General features: G+C 34.6%; 1 protein-coding gene across 1 annotated transcript; it reads left to right on the top strand.

Annotated features, from left to right (window-relative positions):
- The first annotated feature begins 10,450 nt into the window (after positions 1–10,450).
- On the top strand, positions 10,451–11,586 carry LOC129876344 (uncharacterized). Its single transcript, XM_055951754.1, has 2 exons — positions 10,451–10,797; positions 11,258–11,586. The coding sequence occupies exons 1-2, from the start codon at positions 10,550–10,552 to the stop codon at positions 11,394–11,396; spliced, it is 387 nt and encodes a 128-aa protein (XP_055807729.1). The 5' UTR covers positions 10,451–10,549; the 3' UTR covers positions 11,397–11,586.
- Positions 11,587–22,254: the final 10,668 nt, after the last annotated feature.

Genomic DNA, 22,254 nt, shown 5'->3' with positions numbered 1-22,254 from the left:
TAAATGAAAACAGATAGCTAGTTGCATACAAGGGTTTGTTTTGTAACTTGAATTAGATATAATTTGTAACTCAAATTAATGGACAAAAGATATCTAATTAATATAGGAGATTGGTGAAAAATGTCATTTTTACAGCTCCTTTTCTGGACAACTAAATGTCATTTTCATTTTATTGGACTTTTCTACAATTTGAACAATTACTTACAGAGTTAATATGCAATTGTGGGAACATTTTAACTTATAGTTTAATTATAGTTTTGCTTCCTAACTATATATATTTTCTTATTTAGAGGGAATCAGCTCGTGAACTCTATGAAATTTTCATTTTGTGAAGGTACAATCTCGTACTTTCTTTATTTCTTTTTAAATGATATTTTAGCTTTTTAAATATTTTCCAAAATAAGTGACTTTTTTAAGATACAAAGAAGATATTATTTCTGTTTTTTCTATAAAAGTTAATCTTATCTAAATGCACCAGTAAATTTTTAAAAAGCTAGATGGAGTAGGAAAAATAAATAAAGAAATTAAATGTTATAAATGACAACAAAGTGTAAACTAAAGCGGATTAAGATTAATCTTATCTTTTGTTTTCGCCCTCGATTTATCATCCTGCAATTATTTCGTATTTAAATTTTTATATTTTGAATTTCTTAATAATTATTTTTGTCTCCATCACTGACGGGGACTGCTCGATGCGCCAAAGTAACTCTAAAATGAAATTGGGATTGGACACTTTATTGGTGGATCTTGGCCTATAAGTCATATTAACCTTTAGCTAGTTGACAACGGATAAAAAGTCTAAGAATTTTTTTAGTACAATTCCATAATCTTTCTCCTTTCTCATCGGGATTGCTTAGATGGTAAGCACCCTACAATTTTAAAGTTGTAGATTTGAGAGAAAAAAGGTGAAAACTCTTAGAAAGTGGTTAAAAAAATGCACGTACCTTATAAGCAAAAATGTCATTATTAAGAAATGAGTGTCAAAAATACACTGAACTATCACATTTTTTTGAGTTTCATATCTAAACTATTGGGAGTGTAAGTTTTATATCTAAACTATCACTTAGTTTGAGAAACACACATTTCTCTTTTATTCCACTCTCATCATGATGTGTGTATTATACTCTCTTTCATTTAGAAAAAATTATCATGTCACACTCCACATGGACAAAACATTTCACCTTAACAAAAATTAAATAAATTATTATGAATTAAATTAAAGATTAAAGTATTACTATGTGACACCCCGGAAATTTTTTCGCAAAGACTCGAATATTTCTTTACATGAGTGTAGACTCGGACCGGAGGACTTGAAATTTTTCACATGAGTTAGGATGAGTTCCTAAGTAATTGAAGAGTGTTAGAGGTGATGTGGGGTCATGAAGGACCCCTAAGACCAAGTCAAGCCAAAGGATTCGTCGTGGCTATGTTTGAGGAGGAGTTCGCATGAGGGGTTGGCTTCTAACGACCCTATCTTTTGAAATATGATGATCTGGGTGTCCCATGACCTACCAAATTAAAGGTCGTCCAGTCTTCTTTCCAACGCCACCAAGAATATAATTTTTGGAGATCAGAGTCAAAAGATATGACGATCCTAAGATGAACTAGCACAGTAGAGATTTTCAGGCCTGGGTTGCAATTGCTGGAAAACTGGGCTTGGCGCTGCAGTGGCGCGATGCGCCACTATCACGCCAGAAACATGCCTCAGTAGTTTGGGCTTTGGCGCGGCGCGCCACTAAAAGGTGTGCAGGGTTTTTCAAGCCAATTTCCAGAACCCAGAAAATATTGGCCTTGGCGTTGTAAGGGCGCGACGCGCCACTATCGCGCCAAGAATGTGCCTCAGTAGTTTGGTCCTTGGTGCGGTGCGCCACTGCGAGGTGTGCAGGTTTTAGGCATAATCAGCCTGGCGCTGCAAGGGCGCGATGCGCCACTATCGCGCCAGGTGCATTTTTAGCCTATTTTCAGATCTTTGGAGGAGGGGTAATTTGGGAACTTACCCAAATTATATATGTATCACCCTAGACTATTTTGAGATCATATTTTCAGCCCCCATTCTCTCTCTAAAAGCCATAGGAGCTTCTCTTTCTCTCTTCTTCTTCTTCTTCTCTATTTCCAACAAGAAGGGTTCAAGAGCTTCAAGAATTCAAGCCTTCCATTGAAGACCTAACATCAAGTTCCTTCAAAGTCTTCAAACAAGGTATGGAAGGCTAACCTAAAATATGGATTTAGTTCTTCCATATGCTCATAGATGTGTTGGATAGGAGTTGTGAAAGAGATGAACCTTCTAAGAAGGTTTTCTTGAAAGTTTTCCTAAACTATAGAATGTTTTCAAGTACTATTAGTTGATTGATGTTTTAATGACTTGAGTTACTAAATAGTTATATTTTATATTATTGATTTCAAATGTACCTTTGTATATAGATTTATAGATGTTGACGATATTCTTGAGCTGAGTTTTGTTGAGAGTATGGATTCATGTTTCATTCACATGAACCCAAGATGAGATTTCTTATCATAAATGTCTTGAGGTTGAGATGGATAGTTGTGTGTATATATGTATTGATTGGAATGAAAAGAAGGGATTGGTTAGTTAAGAATATCCCTTTGTTTCTATAAAATGAACATAGGACAAAATAAGGATTTTGGAGTAAATGTTTGATGATAATATTTGATGATGATGTAAATGATAATATATGATGATGATGTGATGATGATGTTTTGATGACGATTTGAGTGATGACGTGAATGGTGCTTATTTAATATGTGTAGAATGATTGATGAAGAGGTGTATTGATGATGATGTTATGTGATGAAGTGGATTGGAGTCTAATGTGATTATGTGATATGTGATTTACCTAATTTGATGTGGTTGGAGTCTTATGAGCATTTTGAAAATAAATGATTTTGAAACCATTTTTGCATAAACTAGTTATACACTATTTTGAGTTTAAAGAGTAATTAATTTCATCTATGATTTGAAAAGAATTTAAGCATGAGTTGAGTTTGAGAAGTCTTTTAATTATTTTTAAACACGAGTATTTTGAGTATAAATGAGTTGAGTATTTTTACTTTAAAAATGTCGATTTTTGAGATTGTATAGATTTTAAAGATGAGAGTTTGATGATTTGAGATGAGTCGATTTGAAAGAAGGTCCAATGAGGTCAGATCTAATTGAGTTTTGAAAAGAGTCCAATGAGACTAAATGAGTTGATTTGAAAGAGTCCGATGAGACTAAATGAGCATTTTGAGTATTTTACTCACTTGATAGATATGAGCATATTGAGTCTTGGGAGGAGTATCGAGCACCGAATTGGGTAAGAGTATAGTCCATACTCGAACCAATAAACTACGTCGCCAAACGTAGGAGGGGATTGAACCGTTAAAGTCGGATGCTTCCCCAAAATGTTTTTCCTGACATTATAGGACTCGGTTGGATTGGATCCATGATTGGTTGATGCGTTCATTCCCTAGCAAGGTATGAACGGACGCGGCAACAACATCGGATTATTGTATTATCACTCGCTCATATGGTGATGGTTGTCGGTTAGAGAAACTCCCAATTGAATGGATTGTGCTTGACCTGATTGGGTGATTGTGATTGTAGATGATTGAGTTGAATTGTAAGACATTGCATAACCTAATTTGCATATTTATTGAGTTGAGCCCCTTTGAGTTGATTGTGAGTTGAATTGCATTAATCGGATTAGATTAGATGAATTGTGATTTGATAGTGTACGATTGAACTGGATTGGATTAGATGATATGTTTATTGGGTTGAATGGAAGGATATATGATTGGATTGGATCGGATCGTATATGACCGGGTTGAACCGATTGTATACGATTGGACTGAATCGGATGATATATGATTTGATTGAACTGTATTGTGTATGTTTGGATTGGATTGTATGAGGTGTGATTGGTCTTTGTCTAGAAATGTATTCTTACTTTAGACTTATGACGTCTTACGTGAGTCTCTCCTACCTTTCTGATTCGAGATAGTTGATCCGATGTTAGTCTTCTTTGAGGTATGTTTCATTCTGCCATATTACATACTCGTACATTCCACGTACTGACGTCCATTTGGACCTGCATCATTTCATGATGCAGAGACAGGTTTGAGAGATCGTCAATAGGAGCATCATTGGGGATCTATTCACACTCAGCGTATTGGTGAGTCCTCCCCTACTTTCGGAGGACACCGCTTATGTAATCTTGCATCGAGTTAGCCCTTTCCATTTTTTTGTATTTGAGGTAGCCATAAACTTGTCATTGGCACCAATTAGATAGTAGTGATAGATGTTTCATAGACTAGATAGTGCCGAGTCGATTGAGTATTTCTATCCTTGAGTTATTCTTGTCAAACTATTTTAATGACAAATATTTTAGTTGATCTGTTGGCCCATGGCCTTTATTCTTTGAGTTGGATGGGTGATTTGAGTTGCCCGCTAAATTATTCTTTATTTTTAAACTTTCCGCTGAATGAATGAATGAACGGGTGTGTGATCAGGCTATGTGGTTCGCTTGGGAGCCAGAAATGGTTTCTAAGTGTCGGTTACGTCTAGGGTACCCTCCCGGGGCGTGACATACTATCCCTCCCTCCAAAAAAATAATTATAAAATAAAATATAAAATATTTTTCTTCTCCCGCTCCACCACTTTCTCTCACCATACCCCCTCCCCCCAATTTTTTAGTTTTATTTTCAAATTTTAAATTTCTTTTATAAATTTTTTTTAAAAAAACTCTTACTTCATCCCCCCCACCCCCTTTAAATAATAATTTAGATATTCTTTTAATATTATTTAAAAAAACATTCTACCCCACCCCACCTAACCCTCCGCTTCGAAAAAATATTCGCATTTTGCTTTAGATACATACATATGATTTTAGGAAAGTATTTTTTACTTGCCTCAAGACTTTTCTTAAAATAAATTTCTATTTATATCATATTTGGTACGAAAGTAGAAAAAAGATATTTTCCTAATAATATATGTGCATATCTAACTCAAAACGAGAAAAATATAAAAGAAAAAAAAATTGAGAGCAGAGGATTAGATGAGGTGGGTATGATTTTATTTTTTTAGAAAGGAGTGGGGAAAGGGGTGAGAGGAGGAGGTGGTGGAGTGGGTGAGTAAAATTATTTTAAATTTTATTTTTTAAAAAATAATATTTCTTTTGGAATAAAAATACTTTAGTCTTTAACTTTTAATTAATATTAATAGTGTAGTTAATTTTTATCAGAGTGGAATATTTTATCCGTGTGGAATGCCATGTGACAAGGTTTTTGCAAAAAATAGAGAAAGTGTATACACACACCAATGAGATGTGTTTCTCAAACTAAAAAGTGATAGTTTAGGTATGAAACTCACACTTTCAATAGTTTAGGTATGAAACTAAAAAAAATGAGATATTTTAGGTGTGTTTTGGACACTTATCTCTTTTGTTAAATTCTTCATAAGGCCTGAATTAAGCACAAAAAAAAAAGAACTCATTTCAAACATTTTTTTAATTTAAAATTTACAAATATTATTTTTAATTTAATTCAACGATTTAAATGTATTTTATAGATGGTTTTTCGCTGATAATTTGGTCCTACGTGAATAAAAAAAATTGCTAAATAAGTAATGTGGCTTTCATTTGACCCTATATTTATAATTAAGGTCGTTGCTTTTTGAACCCCTTTGTTAATTTACTCCATAACTTTTCTTCTCCCTCGTATTAATAGTAAAAAGGTTAGACATATGAGGCTTCTCTCCTTTCTCATCCTTTTCATTTTTTCAAGTTCCTAGTTGAATGAAAAACAAACGTCATAGTTAAAAATCAAAGGTTAGAAATCGACTACCCAAATGAAGGTCATAATCATAGTTAAAATAATAAATATTTTCTTTATTTACTCTAAAAGATCTGGCAATCCCACAATTCTAGCTAAAACATTATAATCTATAAATTAATACTATTTTTTTCTCTCTTTTCATATTTTATTAAGAAATTCTATTTCTTTTATCTGGCTACACATGTCATTAATATCTGTATTTTGTCAAATTGTGTAATAACTCTCGTATAATTGTTCATAGGATACTTAAAAACGTGACAATACATATGAGCGTCTAATTTTAACGAACAAATTGGATAAACAGTCTCATTTTATTCCTTTTTTTGTTGTTAAATTCTTCGTAAGGCCTGAGTTATAGAAAAGAAAAGAACTAACATCAAACAATTTTTTAATTTAAAATTTACAAATATTATTTTTTTCATTCTGTTTGAATTTCTAATGCTATATGTTGATTCACTTTGGTGTTATTGTTCCCCTGAGTAAAGAGTTCGTATTAAATTAGGAAAAGAAAGAAAAAAATTAGATTAGAATTAATAATAAATGAGAGTAATGTTATGTCTAGAATTTTGCGATTGTCAATTTTTTAAGAATAAATAAAGAATTATTTGTTGTTCAATTCTAATCATGATTAGGATCTTCATTTGGAAAATTAGATCTCAACCTTTAATTTATAATTATGACATGTGTCTACTATTTAAATTTGGGAAAATGGAGAAAATGAAAAATAGAGAGGAACCTCACCCCTTTTCCACAATTGTATTATATAGGTTACTCATCTTTATATTGATGGAACCATTCTCTCCGGGAAGTCATGTGCCATGTTGCTCTTGTGTCCATGATCCAGACATCAGTGAAACGTTTTCTGCCTTCATTATTTAATATTGCTTCACTACATAAAATATCGCCATCATCCGAGGTACATGCAACATTCCCTTGAGCATTTGATAGCTCAGGGTGTTCACTCTTCTTTTTGAACCGACAATCTTTCTTGAAGTGATCTTTCTTGCCACAGTTGTAGCACTTGATATTCTTCTTACTTCTTGATTGAGATTTACCATGATTGTGACTCTCACTGGGGCCACATTCCGTTGGTCTTTCTCTCACCATCATCAAAGCTTCAGCTTGCTGCGAACTTACTTGTCTGTCTTCCTTATTTTTGCGCCGATTTTTTTTTTCTAAGACAGCGGCTGCAATTTCATCAAAACCTAAACTGTCTGTATTGTTCGTCAGGTTGATGATGAGTTGATCATAAGAGTCAGTTAGACTTTGAGGTAGAAGCTCCGCACGTTCAGTCCCCTCTATTTTGCAACTCATTGTTGTAAATTGCGAAAACAGAGTATTTAAAGTATTGATGTGTTCAGTAACTGATATGGACTCTGCCATTCGAAGAGTATACAATCTTCTTTTTAACAAGATTTTATTATGCAAAGACTTGGCCTCATACAACCCCGTAAGAGTATCCCATATTTCCTTCACCGTCCGCTTTTCAGCCACACTAGACAACACTTGATCGGCTAGTGCCAAGTGTAGATCAGCAACTGCGTTGCTGTCTATGTCATTCCACTTGTTGTCATCAGTAAAATTTGTGGGTCTGCCTTCAATTTCAGCTAAGCATTTGTCCTTTCTCAATATCGCTTTTATTTTTATTTTCCTCAATGAGAAATTAATCCCATTGAATTTCTCAACGTCAAACTTTGTTGTACTCGACATTGTTATTTGCTTCACACCCTTCTAGATCGTTTCTGAATATTTTTGCGAACAATCGTGACAAACTGTACCGTCACCGAAATTTACTATTCACTGAATTTTACTATTCACGAAAATTTACTATTCACCAATAGTAACTTCGCATAAAACAGACAGAATAACCGAGGGCTCTGATACCACTGTTTGGGGGTGGAAGCACCACAACTAAAGTTTGATATGATGAAAATAATGAAAATAAATTGGACACGAGAATTTTACGTGGAAACCCCTCAAACAGATAGAGGAGAAAATCACGGGGTAGAAGGATTTTACTATTCAAATATGGGAGTACACTGCTCTCAAATGCAAGGAGAAAACAACGATTTACACTCCTCTCTTGTAAAAGGAACAACTCACTAAAGAGGACACTCAAGACTACAATATTTATCTTGGTGTATAACTCTCTTTGTATTTTTACTCTCTCTTTTTGGGATGATTTTAATGAGGACAAGAGACCCTCTATTTTTACGCGTTTTCATGTTAGGAGAAAAACGCGTGCTGACAATCCAATTTCAACAAAAACTGTCTACCTACATTTCTTTTACTTTTTCAACCTTTTTTATCTTGCTACTTTTACCTTTTCTCTTTTTTGACTTTGAAAAACAAATTGCAGAAAGAAATGGATAAATAAACTATACTCCAAGTTTTGAAAAACAATAGTGATGATGCATTTACAAATTATTTATGGCCAGCTATTGCTAATGAAGTTTTACTGATTAAAAAGTTAACGATTTGCTGGTTGTGGCATATGGAGATGCAGTTCAATTTGCAATCTTTGAGTGGAGAAGGTGACCAAAAGGTTAAGACATTTGATGCTAATTCAAAAGAGTCATAGATGACTGAAATCATTTAAATTAAGACTAATATAATTAGAACTGATATTGAGACACGTCCGGGGAATGGGGATTGTGGTTCGTTGTGCAAAAATGTATTAAGTGATAATTTGTCTCAATATAGCGTACACATTGTTTTATGAATTGTTTATTATTACTTTCTCGTCTTGTTTATGTAGCACTATTTGACTTGCACGGTGTTTAAAAAAAAAAAAACACTTAAATTAAAAAATTAAATAACATGCGTACAATTTTGCATTCAAACAATTAAAACTTTTTAGTTTTATGCTTAGCATTATCATAATCATACTTTTAAAAATTATATTTTACATTACTCTGACATAGTAAAGTTCTCCATCATCACATAGTAAAGTTAATAAGCTCATCCCTAATATATGCTTACATTATTATATTTTATACATGTCGATTAAAAGAGTAAGATTGATAATATGGAGTTAGACATTTTTATTATTTTAATAAGAGGATAATATGAATAGGGTGAGAGTATTCATAATTTTAAATATTTTTTTAAAAAATAATAATGAAACAATGTTAAAAATTATTATTGTCAAATCTAGACAATGAACTAATTAGCAATGATGTGAAAATTTTGGAAAAGGAAGTTGTATATAGCAATTACTTTAATCGAGCAGTTTATATATGATGGATTCTTGAAAATTAACAAATTATTAAAATTGAATAAGTTCTTTTATGTACTTCAACTAAACAATTCCATTCAACAAACACAAATTCTTATCTATTCATATTTAAAGTACTTTCTCTATTTTTGAATGAAAAAAATATATTTTATTTAAAGTGTTTGTTGCGTATAAAGTTTGCAATCTTGCAAAACTTATTTGGTAAAAAGTATTACGTTATTTTTAAGAAAAAGAAAATTAATTATATTAAAAATAGCATCACATAAATATTTCCATGCCTCTTTGACGTGGTTTATAAAAATTTGTCAATGATTTCTCTTTTATATTAGGGTATTCGTTAGACAAAAAAATGGATAAATTCAAGAAATTTATCTGACAATTTAACTATAAATCGTGTTTAAATATAATTGTTGACATATTAGTTTGGAAACAAATTTATAAAAATATCATCCAACTATGAGAATTATATAGTACTGAAATATCATATATAATTATATTAAAAAATTTCATATCATATAAATTATAAATGACTTTTAGAAAAATTGAAAGATAAAATCTAAAAATTAAATAACATGCCTATAATTTGACATTCAAGTGATTAAAACTTCTTAGTTTTATGCTTAGCATTATTATAATCATAGGACTTTTAAAAATTATATTTTATATTAATCCAACGTTTAAATTTTCTTATATCTTTTTTATTTTAACAAGGGGATAATATGGATAGGGTGAGAGTATTTATGATTTTAATAATTTATAAAATAAATAAATTAAATAATGTTAAAAATAATTATTGTCAAATTAAGACAATGTACTAAGCTTATACATTAATTTATTTTCATAAATATTCTATTATAATCTATCAAGGTTGCTAAATGTTAACATTCTCTCAAATAAACTTTACACTATCACTTATAATAATTTAAATTTTGAAATTGTCAATAATCAATATTTATGATTATATTTACTTATTAACTACGCAGTGCACGAGTACCTATATTAGTAGAAGTATAACAATAGGGATGCCAATGGGTTCAATCTTATGTAGATTATATAATTGACCAGATTTAATTCGTTTTGAGGCTTTGAGAAAGGACAAAGTCATAATTTGACTTTTTGGACATTGATTTAACATAAGTTGAGACTTTTTTTCACTCTTTTTGAAGTGTTAGGTGCGTTACTTTAATATGTTGATTGGATAAATAGTAATGGAGTGCTTAAAAAAAAATTTATTTTCAAACCTCAAATTCAAAATCTTAAAAAAATCTCAACCATCAATCATAACTTATATCGGTGACCCCACTTATCCTTGATTCTGATATGTATTCCTTATCCAATTTTTCTGATCACATGTGGCAGCAACAGCAATTCAATCTCTCATTTCTTTGTGGATAACACATGATTTATACTAATTAGTACACCATATCTTTATCATCTCACATCCAAGAAAAACAAATTACAACATATAAAACTTTCACCATGGCCTCCTCCTCAATTGCTTGTGTACAATTCTCAGCCAAGAAATCCCCTGTAATTCCATCAAATTTTCTTGGTACAAAGGTTTCATCTTGTACCACTACTCAGAAAAACAAGAAACAGAGATCCTTGAAAGTAGTGGCTGCAGTTGGAGATGTTTCAGCCGACGGAACCGTTTACTTAATTGCTGGCGCTGCTGCTGTCGCATTGCTTGGAACGGCTTTTCCTATACTCTTTTCCCGGAAAGACCTGTACTATTTTTTTCCCCAATTTTGCTTTAATTTTTCCTTTTAGTAGTGTTTATTTACCATCTGCTGTTCTAATAGTACTGACTAATTGGGATTCGCAACTAGTATAATTATATATTTCATTCACAAAGATCGATACCTCTTATTAAGGATGGAATGATCCCTAGTGGCAAAGCTAAGTAGTAGAAAGGGGATTCTTCATCATATTTTTGGTTATATATAAGTCGTGGAAAAAGTATGATAAAGTAGTTGAAGGGTTCAAAATTAGTTTTGATAGACCGTTCAATAAATGAAGTTGCCCATAGATTTTTGAAATCTATCGATCAATTTTGATCATAAATATAAGTCGCGGAAAATGTATGCTAGTGTTTTTTTGTCTTTCAATTGAGTCTTGTTGATGATGTTTAGAATAAATGTAGAATAATTAAAATTGATGTGATTTTGAATTTGGGTGTTTTTATAGGTGTCCAGAATGTGATGGAGCAGGATTTGTGAGGAAAGGAGGGGCAACTTTGAAAGCAAATGCAGCTAGAAAAGATCAAGTTCAGATTGTTTGTGCAAACTGCAATGGTCTTGGCAAGCTCAACCAAGTAGACAAGTAAAGACCAACACATCATATAATAATATTATAATATATGTACTAGTATTTCCTTTGTACCTATTTTTTAGTTTTTTTGGCTAAGATTTATAGAACTTGTAACTCATGTATACAATTTCTCCTTCATTACATTTTTGCAAGCTCTAATATATTTGAACTTAGTCAAACTTCATCCAATTTCTGTTGTTTAGAAACTCCAATTAATTTTTATCTGAATTTATACAGTATTTTAATCCAATTGAAAGGATTAACTATTAGATGTAGTATAGGATACCATGCTCACATCTAATGGTCGAGGTCCTCTCATCATTCTTTGGGAACAAATTTGAAACCGATATAAAATGAACTAACTTAGCAATTTAATAACAAAGAGAGATAACAAAAGAAAGGAAGGGAATTGAGAGAATTGCTTCTTTTCATTTGCATAATACCAGTGATTATTTATAGTCACAACCACTGCAAAGAATGAAAGTTAACAAGTTGAGGGGGACAAATTGGAGACAATTTGTAACAACCCCTAAAATATTGTATGTCGGTATTTCAATTCTCGACGAAAATAATACAATCTCTGTATTTTGGGCATAACCTTTCATAGGTTGGTCCAAATTTGATGATTCAAATTTCTGGGTAATCACAACATCCTTACCTACAACTTTCATGAAGAACATAACTTCAAATTCGGAGTATAAGTAAGTCAAATAAATTAATCTTTGCAAGATATAGTGCTGTGATGGAATTGAGTGTTGATAGAAGAAAATTCATATCTCACTGTAGGTTGCTCCAAATTGGTTGATTCTTGAACGATATGAAACTAGACTTCCATATCTAAAATTCTTATGAAGAAACCAAATCCTAATAAGGAATTTATCATATTCAAACGTAGCTTCAAAAAAGAGTATTCTGTTAAAAAGAACTCATCTTACCTACCATGGAAACATCTAGATACATTTGACATCATGCATGACATAAATTGTCCTCCATTTAACATCATCCATGACATCAATATATTCCATTAAATTTTCAGATTTTTCTTTATAATTATTTTATTTATTGTTAGGTCCCTCTTTCCCACCTATAAATACCCACCTTATTTCCTCATTTTATTCATCAAGCTTTCTTAAGCATTTCTTCTCTCTATATACTTCTTCTCAAATATAGTTTTAGTTTTAGTAGTATAAAAATACTACTCCGGTTATTCTTATACTCCGGGTAGTACACAAAATGCTCCGGCGAGAAGAAAAGGCTAGGGGTCCAAGAGTGTTCAAATTCGGAGTAAACCTTCGAATTTAAGGTATGTAAGGCTTTCATAGCATTGAATTGAGTTCGTCCATGCGCCCAATATTTAAATTTATTATAATTGAGTTATAGTTGAGTTTTATCCAAATCTTGAATTCTAGATGAATTAATTCTTCTTCTATTGAGTTTGATATATTTATGCATTAATATTATTATTATTGTTATCTCTCATATTATTGGAATTATTGTTCATGGCTACTTTCCCATGAAACCTAATTGATTTGATGTTCATGAATATTTTTACATATGTTTTGAGTAAAGATGTTGGATTTTTATTATTTTCATTGATAAAAAGAAAGTTATATGAATTAATACTATATATGTATTTTATTGAGTTTTAAAAGAGCATAAGAGTTGAGTTTGAATGAATTTGAGCAAATGATATTTTGAGCAAGATGTTTTGATGAGATGTAAATGATGTTTTTTGGAAGTATAATGATTGATGAACATGAAATGAGATGAGTTTGATGATTTAAATTAAAGTCCAATGAGACTAGATGATGAGTTTAATATGAGCACATATTTTGGGAGTAGTATTGAGCACCGAGTTGGGTAAGAGTTTAATTGACTCAAACCCCAGAACTACGTAGCCAGCGTAGGATGGAGGCTATGCCTCTTAAGTCCCAAACAGAGGACTTTGATGAGTGGATCCAAGATGGTGATGTCCTTTACCCTGGCAAGGTATTGGATGGATGTGGCAACGACATCGCTTCGTTGTATCATCGCTAGCTCATAAGTGATGGTTGTCGGTTAGAGAAACTTTCAACTGAGTAAGCATTGCTTATTATTATTATTTTTATTATTATATTTTAAACTTGCATTACATATTCATGTTGAGATGATGTTGAGTTCTGAGCTGAGTTTTCTTGAGAGGAGTTTCTTGATATCTGTCCTTACCTTCCTGCCATTTTACATACTCGTACATTCCACGTACTGACGTCATTCGACCTGCATCATTTTATGATGCAGATACAGGTGTTATAGATCCTCAACAGGCGCATCGTTGAAGATCATTTCTTTTCAGCTATTTGGTGAGTCCTTCTTGTATTCGAAGGAACTCCTTATCCTTTTATTATTGTTGAGTGTGATGTTTCTTTTGAGGTAGCCATGGACATGTCAATGGCACCATCTAAGAGTATTAGAGGCTTCATAGACAGAGTCTGATGATGTAATCGGAGTAGTTCTCCTTAGAAACTACTTCTTATAAAAATTATCTATTTTTCCTTCGATTATGACTAGCCCACATTAGTATTCTTAAGTCTTCCGCTGATGAATAAATAAGAAATGAGACCAAGTGGTTCTCTCGGAAGCCAGAAATGGTTTTTGAGTGCCGGCCACGCCTAGGGTACCCTCTCGGGGCGTGACAAACTTGGTATCAGATCACAGAGTTCAAGAGTCCTAGGGTGTCTATGAAGCCGTGTCTAGTAGAGTCTTGTTTATGGGTGTGTCGTGCACCACACTTATAATCAGGAAGCTATAGGACATTAGGAATTATTTCACTTCTTTCATAATCTGAGTTCGTGCGATAGAGTTTAACTCTATAAAAGCTTTCTTTCTAATTCGTGCGTTTACACGTTTCAGACATGCCTCCTAAACGTTCAGCTAGTCAGAGGAACGCTGCCAGTACTGAGGTTCCACAGTCAGTAATGCCTCCACGGAGAACTAGGGGTCGATCTGCAAGGTCTACTGAGGTACCCCAAGTACCTACTGTTCAGACCGCTCCTACTTCTGAGGAAGATTTTCGAGGAGCGATTGCTATGCTCACTCAGTTGGTGGCTGCTCGCAATAGTAGCCAAAGTTCACCAACTCCTAGCTCTAGTTATCAAGAGCCGTCTGCTGCCACAAGGATAAGAGATTTTCTGAGAATGAATCCGCCGGTCTTCACGGGTTCCAACGTTGATGAAGACCCCCAAAATTTCATTGATGAGATGTAGAAGATACTAAAAGCGATGCATGCTACAGATATTGAGGGGGTTGAGTTGGTTTCTTATCAACTCAAGGATGTGGCAAATGTCTGGTATAACCAGTGGAAAGAAAGTAGAGGTGAGGATGCAGAGCCTGCTCTTTGGGATGAGTTTGAAAGAGAATTTCTTGATAACTTCTTTCCCCAAGAGCTACGTGAAGCAAAAATTGAGGAGTTTGTGAACCTCAAGCAAGAGAGTATGACTGTGAAAGAGTATAGTTTGAAGTTTATTCAATTGTCCAAATATGCCCCAGAAATGATTCCTCATATGAGGTCTAAGATGAGAAAGTTTGTCTCTGGCCTAGGCAAACATGTAAAGAAAGAATGTAAGGCAATGCTAATAATTTCTGACATGGATTTTTCTAGATTGATGGTATATGCTCAGCAGGTTGAGGATGACAAGAAAAAGGACCGAGAGGAACACCTAAGCAAGAAGGCTAAGTCTGCTGGGCATGAGAATGAGCAGAAGCAAGGGAAGGGTAACCAGTCTTTCTTTCAAAAAAGGTCTTCCAATTATGCACCTTTCCCAACAAATGCTTTTACACCTAATACCAGGTATGATCAGAGATCTCTAACTCACCAAAACTTTCGATTTCAAGGTTCTCAGTCCCAATTAAGTATGGCTCAAGGTTCTAGAGGAAAACCACCATGTGCTAGATGTGGGAGGCTCCATTTGGGAGAGTGTCGTGTGGGCATCAATGCTTGCTACGGATGTGGAAAGACAGGTCACTTCCAGAATGAGTGTCCTTCAAAGAGACAGGGAGATGGAAGTAATAAAGCTCAGTTTTCTTCTGCAGCTCCACAAAATAGAGGTAATCATAGAGGTGCAGCTTCAACTGCAGGTGGGGGAACCAACCGTCTGTATGCTATGGGTAGTCGCCAAGACCAAGAAAATGCACCCGATGTTGTTACTGGTATGCTCCGAGTCCTTTCTTTTGATGTGTATGCATTACTTGATCCGGGTGCTACATTATCTTTTGTGACTCCTTACTTGACTAGTAAATTTGAGATCCTTCCTGAGTGTTTTCTTGAGCCTTTCAGTGTGTCTACTCCTGTTGGTGATTCTATCTTAGCTGAGAGGGTCTATAGAAATTGTACTGTGTCAATCTATCATAGGGATACCATGGCTGACTTAGTTGAGTTGGACATGGTTGATTTTGATGTGATTCTTGGTATGGACTGGCTTTATTCTTGTTATGCTTCAGTTGATTGTAGGACCCGAATTGTCAAGTTTCAATTTCCAAACGAGCCTATCTTAGAGTGGAAGGGGAATTCTGTAGTACCTAGGGGTAAATTTATTTCCTACCTTAAGGCCAGAAAATTAATCTCTAAGGGATGTATATATCATATAGTCCGAGTCAAAAATATTAATGATCAGACTCCATCTCTTGAGTCAGTTCCCATTGTGAATGTGTTTCCTGAAGTCTTTCCTGAGGATCTACCCGGAATCCCTCGTGATAGAGAGATAGACTTTGGTATTGATGTCCTTCCTAATACACAACCTATCTCCATTCCTCCTTATAGGATGGCTCCTGCTGAGTTGAAAGAGTTGAAAGAACAACTGAAAGACCTCCTAGATAAGGGGTTTATTAGGCCAAGTGTCTCACCCTGGGGCGCTCCTGTCCTATTCGTGCGAAAGAAAGATGGGTCCCTTAGAATGTGCATTGATTACCGACAACTAAACAAGGTCACCATTAAAAACAAGTACCCTCTCCCCAGAATAGATGATTTATTTGACCAACTTCAGGGTACCACATGCTTCTCTAAGATAGACCTCAGATCAGGCTATCACCAGTTGAAAGTGAGAGAATGTGACATCCCGAAGACGGCTTTTCGAACCCGCTATGGTCATTTTGAGTTTCTTGTTATGTCCTTTGGATTGACAAATGCTCCAGAAGCTTTTATGGACCTCATGAACCGAGTATTCAAGCCATACCTAGATACCTTTGTAATTGTCTTCATCGATGATATTTTGGTCTACTCTAGAAGTAAGAGTGAGCATGGTAATCACCTTAGGATTGTCCTTCAAACTCTTAAGGAGGAGGAGTTGTATGCTAAGTTTTCAAAATGTGAGTTTTGGCTTGAGTCTGTAGCATTCCTAGGTCATATTATATCTGGGGATGGAATCCAAGTTGATACTCAAAAGATTGAGGCAGTTAAGAACTGGCCTCGACCCACCTCTCCAACCGATATAAGGAGTTTCTTAGGTTTGGCTGGTTACTATAGGAGGTTTGTTGAGGGATTTTCATCCATATCCTCACCATTGACTAAGCTGACTCAGAAGAAGGCTAAGTTTCAATGGTCTGATGCTTGTGAGAAAAGTTTTCAAGAGTTGAAAGCTAGATTGACTACTGCTCCAGTACTATCCCTACCCGAAGGAACAGATGGTTTTGTAATCTATTGTGATGCTTCAAGAGTTGGGTTGGGATGTGTATTGATGCAGAAAGGTAAGGTCATTGCCTATGCCTCCAGGCAGCTTAAGACTCATGAGAGGAACTACCCCACTCATGACCTTGAGTTGGCAGCTGTGGTATTTGCTCTTAATATCTGGCGTCACTATCTTTATGGTGTACATGTGGATGTGTTCACAGACCATAAGAGCTTACAGTATGTATTCAGCCAGAAGGAGATGAATTTGAGGCAGAGGAGATGGCTAGAGTTGCTCAAGGATTATGACATGAGCATTCTCTACCACCCAGGTAAAGCAAATGTAGTTGCTGATGCTCTTAGCAGGTTATCTATGGGGAGTACAACCCATGTGGAAGAGGAAAAGAAGGAGTTGGCAAAGAAAGTGCATAGACTTGCACGTTTGGGAGTTCAACTTATTGACTCTAGTGAGGGTGGTATAATAGTACGAAATGGAGCTGAATCATCTCTAGTTGCAGAGGTGAAAGAAAAGCAAGATCGGGATCCCATTCTTCTTCAACTGAAGGATGAGGTTCACAAGCAGAAGGTAATGGCTTTTACCAAAGGGGGAGATGGAGTGTTGAGATATCAAGAAAGATTATGTGTTCCAAGTGTTGATGGTATTAGGGAGAGAATCATGAAAAAAGCCTATAATTCTAAGTATTCCATCCATCCAGGTTCAACAAAGATGTATCATGAATTGAGAGAAGTATACTGGTGGAGTGGAATGAAGAGAGATATAGCAGAGTTTGTGTCCAAGTGCCCTAATTGCCAACAAGTTAAAGTTGAGCACCAAAGGCCTTGTGGAGTGGCTCAAAATATAGAGATCCCGGAATGGAAGTGGGAAATGATCAATATGGACTTCATTACCGGTTTACCACGAACCCGCAAACAACATGACTCTATTTGGGTGATTGTGGATAGGATGACTAAATCGGCCCATTTCTTGCCGGTTAAGACTACGAACACTACAGAGGATTATGCCAAACTGTATCTTAGAGAGATTATTAGACTGCATGGAGTTCTTTTGTCTATCATCTCTGATAGGGGAGCTCAATTTACTGCTCAGTTTTGGAAGTCATTTCAAAAGGGCTTGGGTTCAAGAGTGAACCTTAGTACTGCTTTTCATCCACAAACAGATGGCCAGGCAGAGCGTACGATACAGACTTTGGAGGATATGTTAAGAGCCTGTGTCATTGACTTCAAATGTAATTGGGATGATCATTTACCTCTTATTGAGTTTGCATACAATAATAGTTTCCATTCGAGTATTCAAATGGCTCCTTATGAAGCTCTGTATGGGAGGAGATGTAGATCACCAATTGGTTGGTTTGAAGTTGGTGAAGCTGAGTTGATTGGACCAGACTTGGTTCACCAAGCTATGGAGAAGGTGAAAACCATACAAGAGAGGTTGAGAACTGCTCAAAGTCGCCAGAAATCCTACACTGATGTTAGAAGAAGAGATTTGAAGTTCAAAGTGTACGATTGGGTATACTTGAAAGTTTCACCCATGAAGGGTGTGATGAGATTTGGAAAGAAAGGGAAGCTTAGTCCCCGCTACATTGGTCCTTATCAGATTATGAGGAGGGTAGGTAACGTAGCCTATGAATTGGAGTTGCCTCTAGAATTAGCTGCTATTCATCCCGTGTTTCACATCTCTATGCTTAAGAAGTGTTTGGGAGATCCTTCACTTGTTGTCCCAGCTGAGAGCATTGGGGTGAAAGAGAGTTTGAGTTATGAAGAGATTCCAGTTCAAATTCTTGATCGTCAGGTTCGCAAATTAAGAACTAAGGAAGTAGCATCTGTCAAAGTCCTATGGCGAAATCAATTTGTTGAAGAGGCTACATGGGAAGCTGAAGAAGATATGAAGGCTAACTATCCTCATCTATTTATGCCTTCTGATGACGATATTCAAGGTAATATTCCTTACTTCTACCGTTGAGTCGATGTTTATTCTTGAGTTTGAGTCATTGACCATTTGAGTATGGGAGTTGATGTATTGATGATATTCATTCTTTATGTCTCCTATTTTCATCTTCATTTGAGGACGAATGATCCCAAGGGGGAGATATTGTAACAACCCCTAAAATGTTGTATGTCGGTATTTCAATTCTCGACGAAAATAATACAATCTCTGTATTTTGGGCATAACCTTTCATAGGTTGGTCCAAATTTGGTGATTCAAATTTCTGGGTAATCACAACATCCTTACCTACAACTTTCATGAAGAACATAACTTCAAATTCGGAGTATAAGTAAGTCAAATAAATTAATCTTTGCAAGATATAGTGCTGTGATGGAATTGAGTGTTGATAGAAGAAAATTCATATCTCACTGTAGGTTACTCCAAATTGGTTGATTCTTGAACGATATGAAACTAGACTTCCATATCTAAAATTCTTATGAAGAAACCAAATCCTAATAAGGAATTTATCATATTCAAACGTAGCTTCAAAAAAGAGTATTCTGTTAAAAAGAACTCATCTTACCTACCATGGAAACATCTAGATACATTTGACATCATGCATGACATAAATTGTCCTCCATTTAACATCATCCATGACATCAATATATTCCATTAAATTTTCAGATTTTTCTTTATAATTATTTTATTTATTGTTAGGTCCCTCTTTCCCACCTATAAATACCCACCTTATTTCCTCATTTTATTCATCAAGCTTTCTTAAGCATTTCTTCTCTCTATATACTTCTTCTCAAATATAGTTTTAGTTTTAGTAGTATAAAAATACTACTCCGGTTATTCTTATACTCCGGGTAGTACACAAAATGCTCCGGCGAGAAGAAAAGGCTAGGGGTCCAAGAGTGTTCAAATTCGGAGTAAACCTTCGAATTTAAGGTATGTAAGGCTTTCATAGCATTGAATTGAGTTCGTCCATGCGCCCAATATTTAAATTTATTATAATTGAGTTATAGTTGAGTTTTATCCAAATCTTGAATTCTAGATGAATTAATTCTTCTTCTATTGAGTTTGATATATTTATGCATTAATATTATTATTATTGTTATCTCTCATATTATTGGAATTATTGTTCATGGCTACTTTCCCATGAAACCTAATTGATTTGATGTTCATGAATATTTTTACATATGTTTTGAGTAAAGATGTTGGATTTTTATTATTTTCATTGATAAAAAGAAAGTTATATGAATTAATACTATATATGTATTTTATTGAGTTTTAAAAGAGCATAAGAGTTGAGTTTGAATGAATTTGAGCAAATGATATTTTGAGCAAGATGTTTTGATGAGATGTAAATGATGTTTTTTGGAAGTATAATGATTGATGAACATGAAATGAGATGAGTTTGATGATTTAAATTAAAGTCCAATGAGACTAGATGATGAGTTTAATATGAGCACATATTTTGGGAGTAGTATTGAGCACCGAGTTGGGTAAGAGTTTAATTGACTCAAACCCCAGAACTACGTAGCCAGCGTAGGATGGAGGCTATGCCTCTTAAGTCCCAAACAGAGGACTTTGATGAGTGGATCCAAGATGGTGATGTCCTTTACCCTGGCAAGGTATTGGATGGATGTGGCAACGACATCGCTTCGTTGTATCATCGCTAGCTCATAAGTGATGGTTGTCGGTTAGAGAAACTTTCAACTGAGTAAGCATTGCTTATTATTATTATTTTTATTATTATATTTTAAACTTGCATTACATATTCATGTTGAGATGATGTTGAGTTCTGAGCTGAGTTTTCTTGAGAGGAGTTTCTTGATATCTGTCCTTACCTTCCTGCCATTTTACATACTCGTACATTCCACGTACTGACGTCATTCGACCTGCATCATTTTATGATGCAGATACAGGTGTTATAGATCCTCAACAGGCGCATCGTTGAAGATCATTTCTTTTCAGCTATTTGGTGAGTCCTTCTTGTATTCGAAGGAACTCCTTATCCTTTTATTATTGTTGAGTGTGATGTTTCTTTTGAGGTAGCCATGGACATGTCAATGGCACCATCTAAGAGTATTAGAGGCTTCATAGACAGAGTCTGATGATGTAATTGGAGTAGTTCTCCTTAGAAACTACTTCTTATAAAAATTATCTATTTTTCCTTCGATTATGACTAGCCCACATTAGTATTCTTAAGTCTTCCGCTGATGAATAAATAAGAAATGAGACCAAGTGGTTCTCTCGGAAGCCAGAAATGGTTTCTGAATGTTGGCCACGCCTAGGGTACCCTCTCGGGGCGTGACACAATTTTTGGTGGAGAGAAAAAGGAAAAGGAAAAATCAGAAGGAAAAGAAAAGGAAAGGGAAAAGTGACATCTACTATGTATAACACTCCCCCTTGGATGTCCACGTGTAATGTGCTTCATTAAAAACTCTACAAGAAGCAATATGCATAGTTATCTTGAACACCCTTAGATGTTGTGCCTCGTTAAAATCTTTTTTTTTTTAGAAAAAACCAAGTAGAAAAAAGCCTAATAAAGAAAAAGAGTACACACATCTGGTAATACGTCTTGAGTGCTGCCTCATTAAAAACCTTACCAGGAAAATTCAGTGGGACAAAACATTGGTTAAGGGAAAAAGTGTACAACGCATATTTTACTTACCCTGATGAAAACTTCATTTGATATTTTGGAGACGACGTATTCCAATCTTATATCTTAGCATCTCAAAAGTTGATGTTAGTAATGCCTTTGTGAATAAATCTGCAAGATTATCACTCGAACGAATTTGTTGTACATCAATATCACCATTCTTCTGAAGATCATATGTGAAGAATAATTTTGGTGAAATATGTTTCGTTCTGTCTCCTTTTATGAAGCCACATTTTAATTGAGCTATGCACGCGATATTGTCTTCGAATATAACTGTGGGTAATTTGACATTATTTTTCAGGCCGCATCTTTCTTTGATGAACTGTATCATCGATCTCAACCACACACATTATGTATTTGCTTTATGAATTGCTATTATTTCAGCAGGATTTGAAGAAGTAGCAATAATAGACTGCTTTGTAGATCGCCATGATATAACAGTTTCTCCGTATGTAAATAGATAGTCTGTTTGAGATCAAGTTTTATGTGGATCTGATAAATAACATGTATCTCCATAACCAATAAGGTATGCACAACCTTTGTTAGTATAAAACAAGCTCATATCAATGGTACCCTTTAGGTATCGCAAAATATGATTGATACCGTTCCAATATCTTCGCGTT

This window comes from Solanum dulcamara, chromosome 12, assembly GCF_947179165.1.
Source record: "Solanum dulcamara chromosome 12, daSolDulc1.2, whole genome shotgun sequence".
Classification (NCBI taxonomy): Eukaryota; Viridiplantae; Streptophyta; class Magnoliopsida; order Solanales; family Solanaceae; genus Solanum; species Solanum dulcamara.
This window is presented reverse-complemented; position numbering and strand designations above follow the sequence as displayed.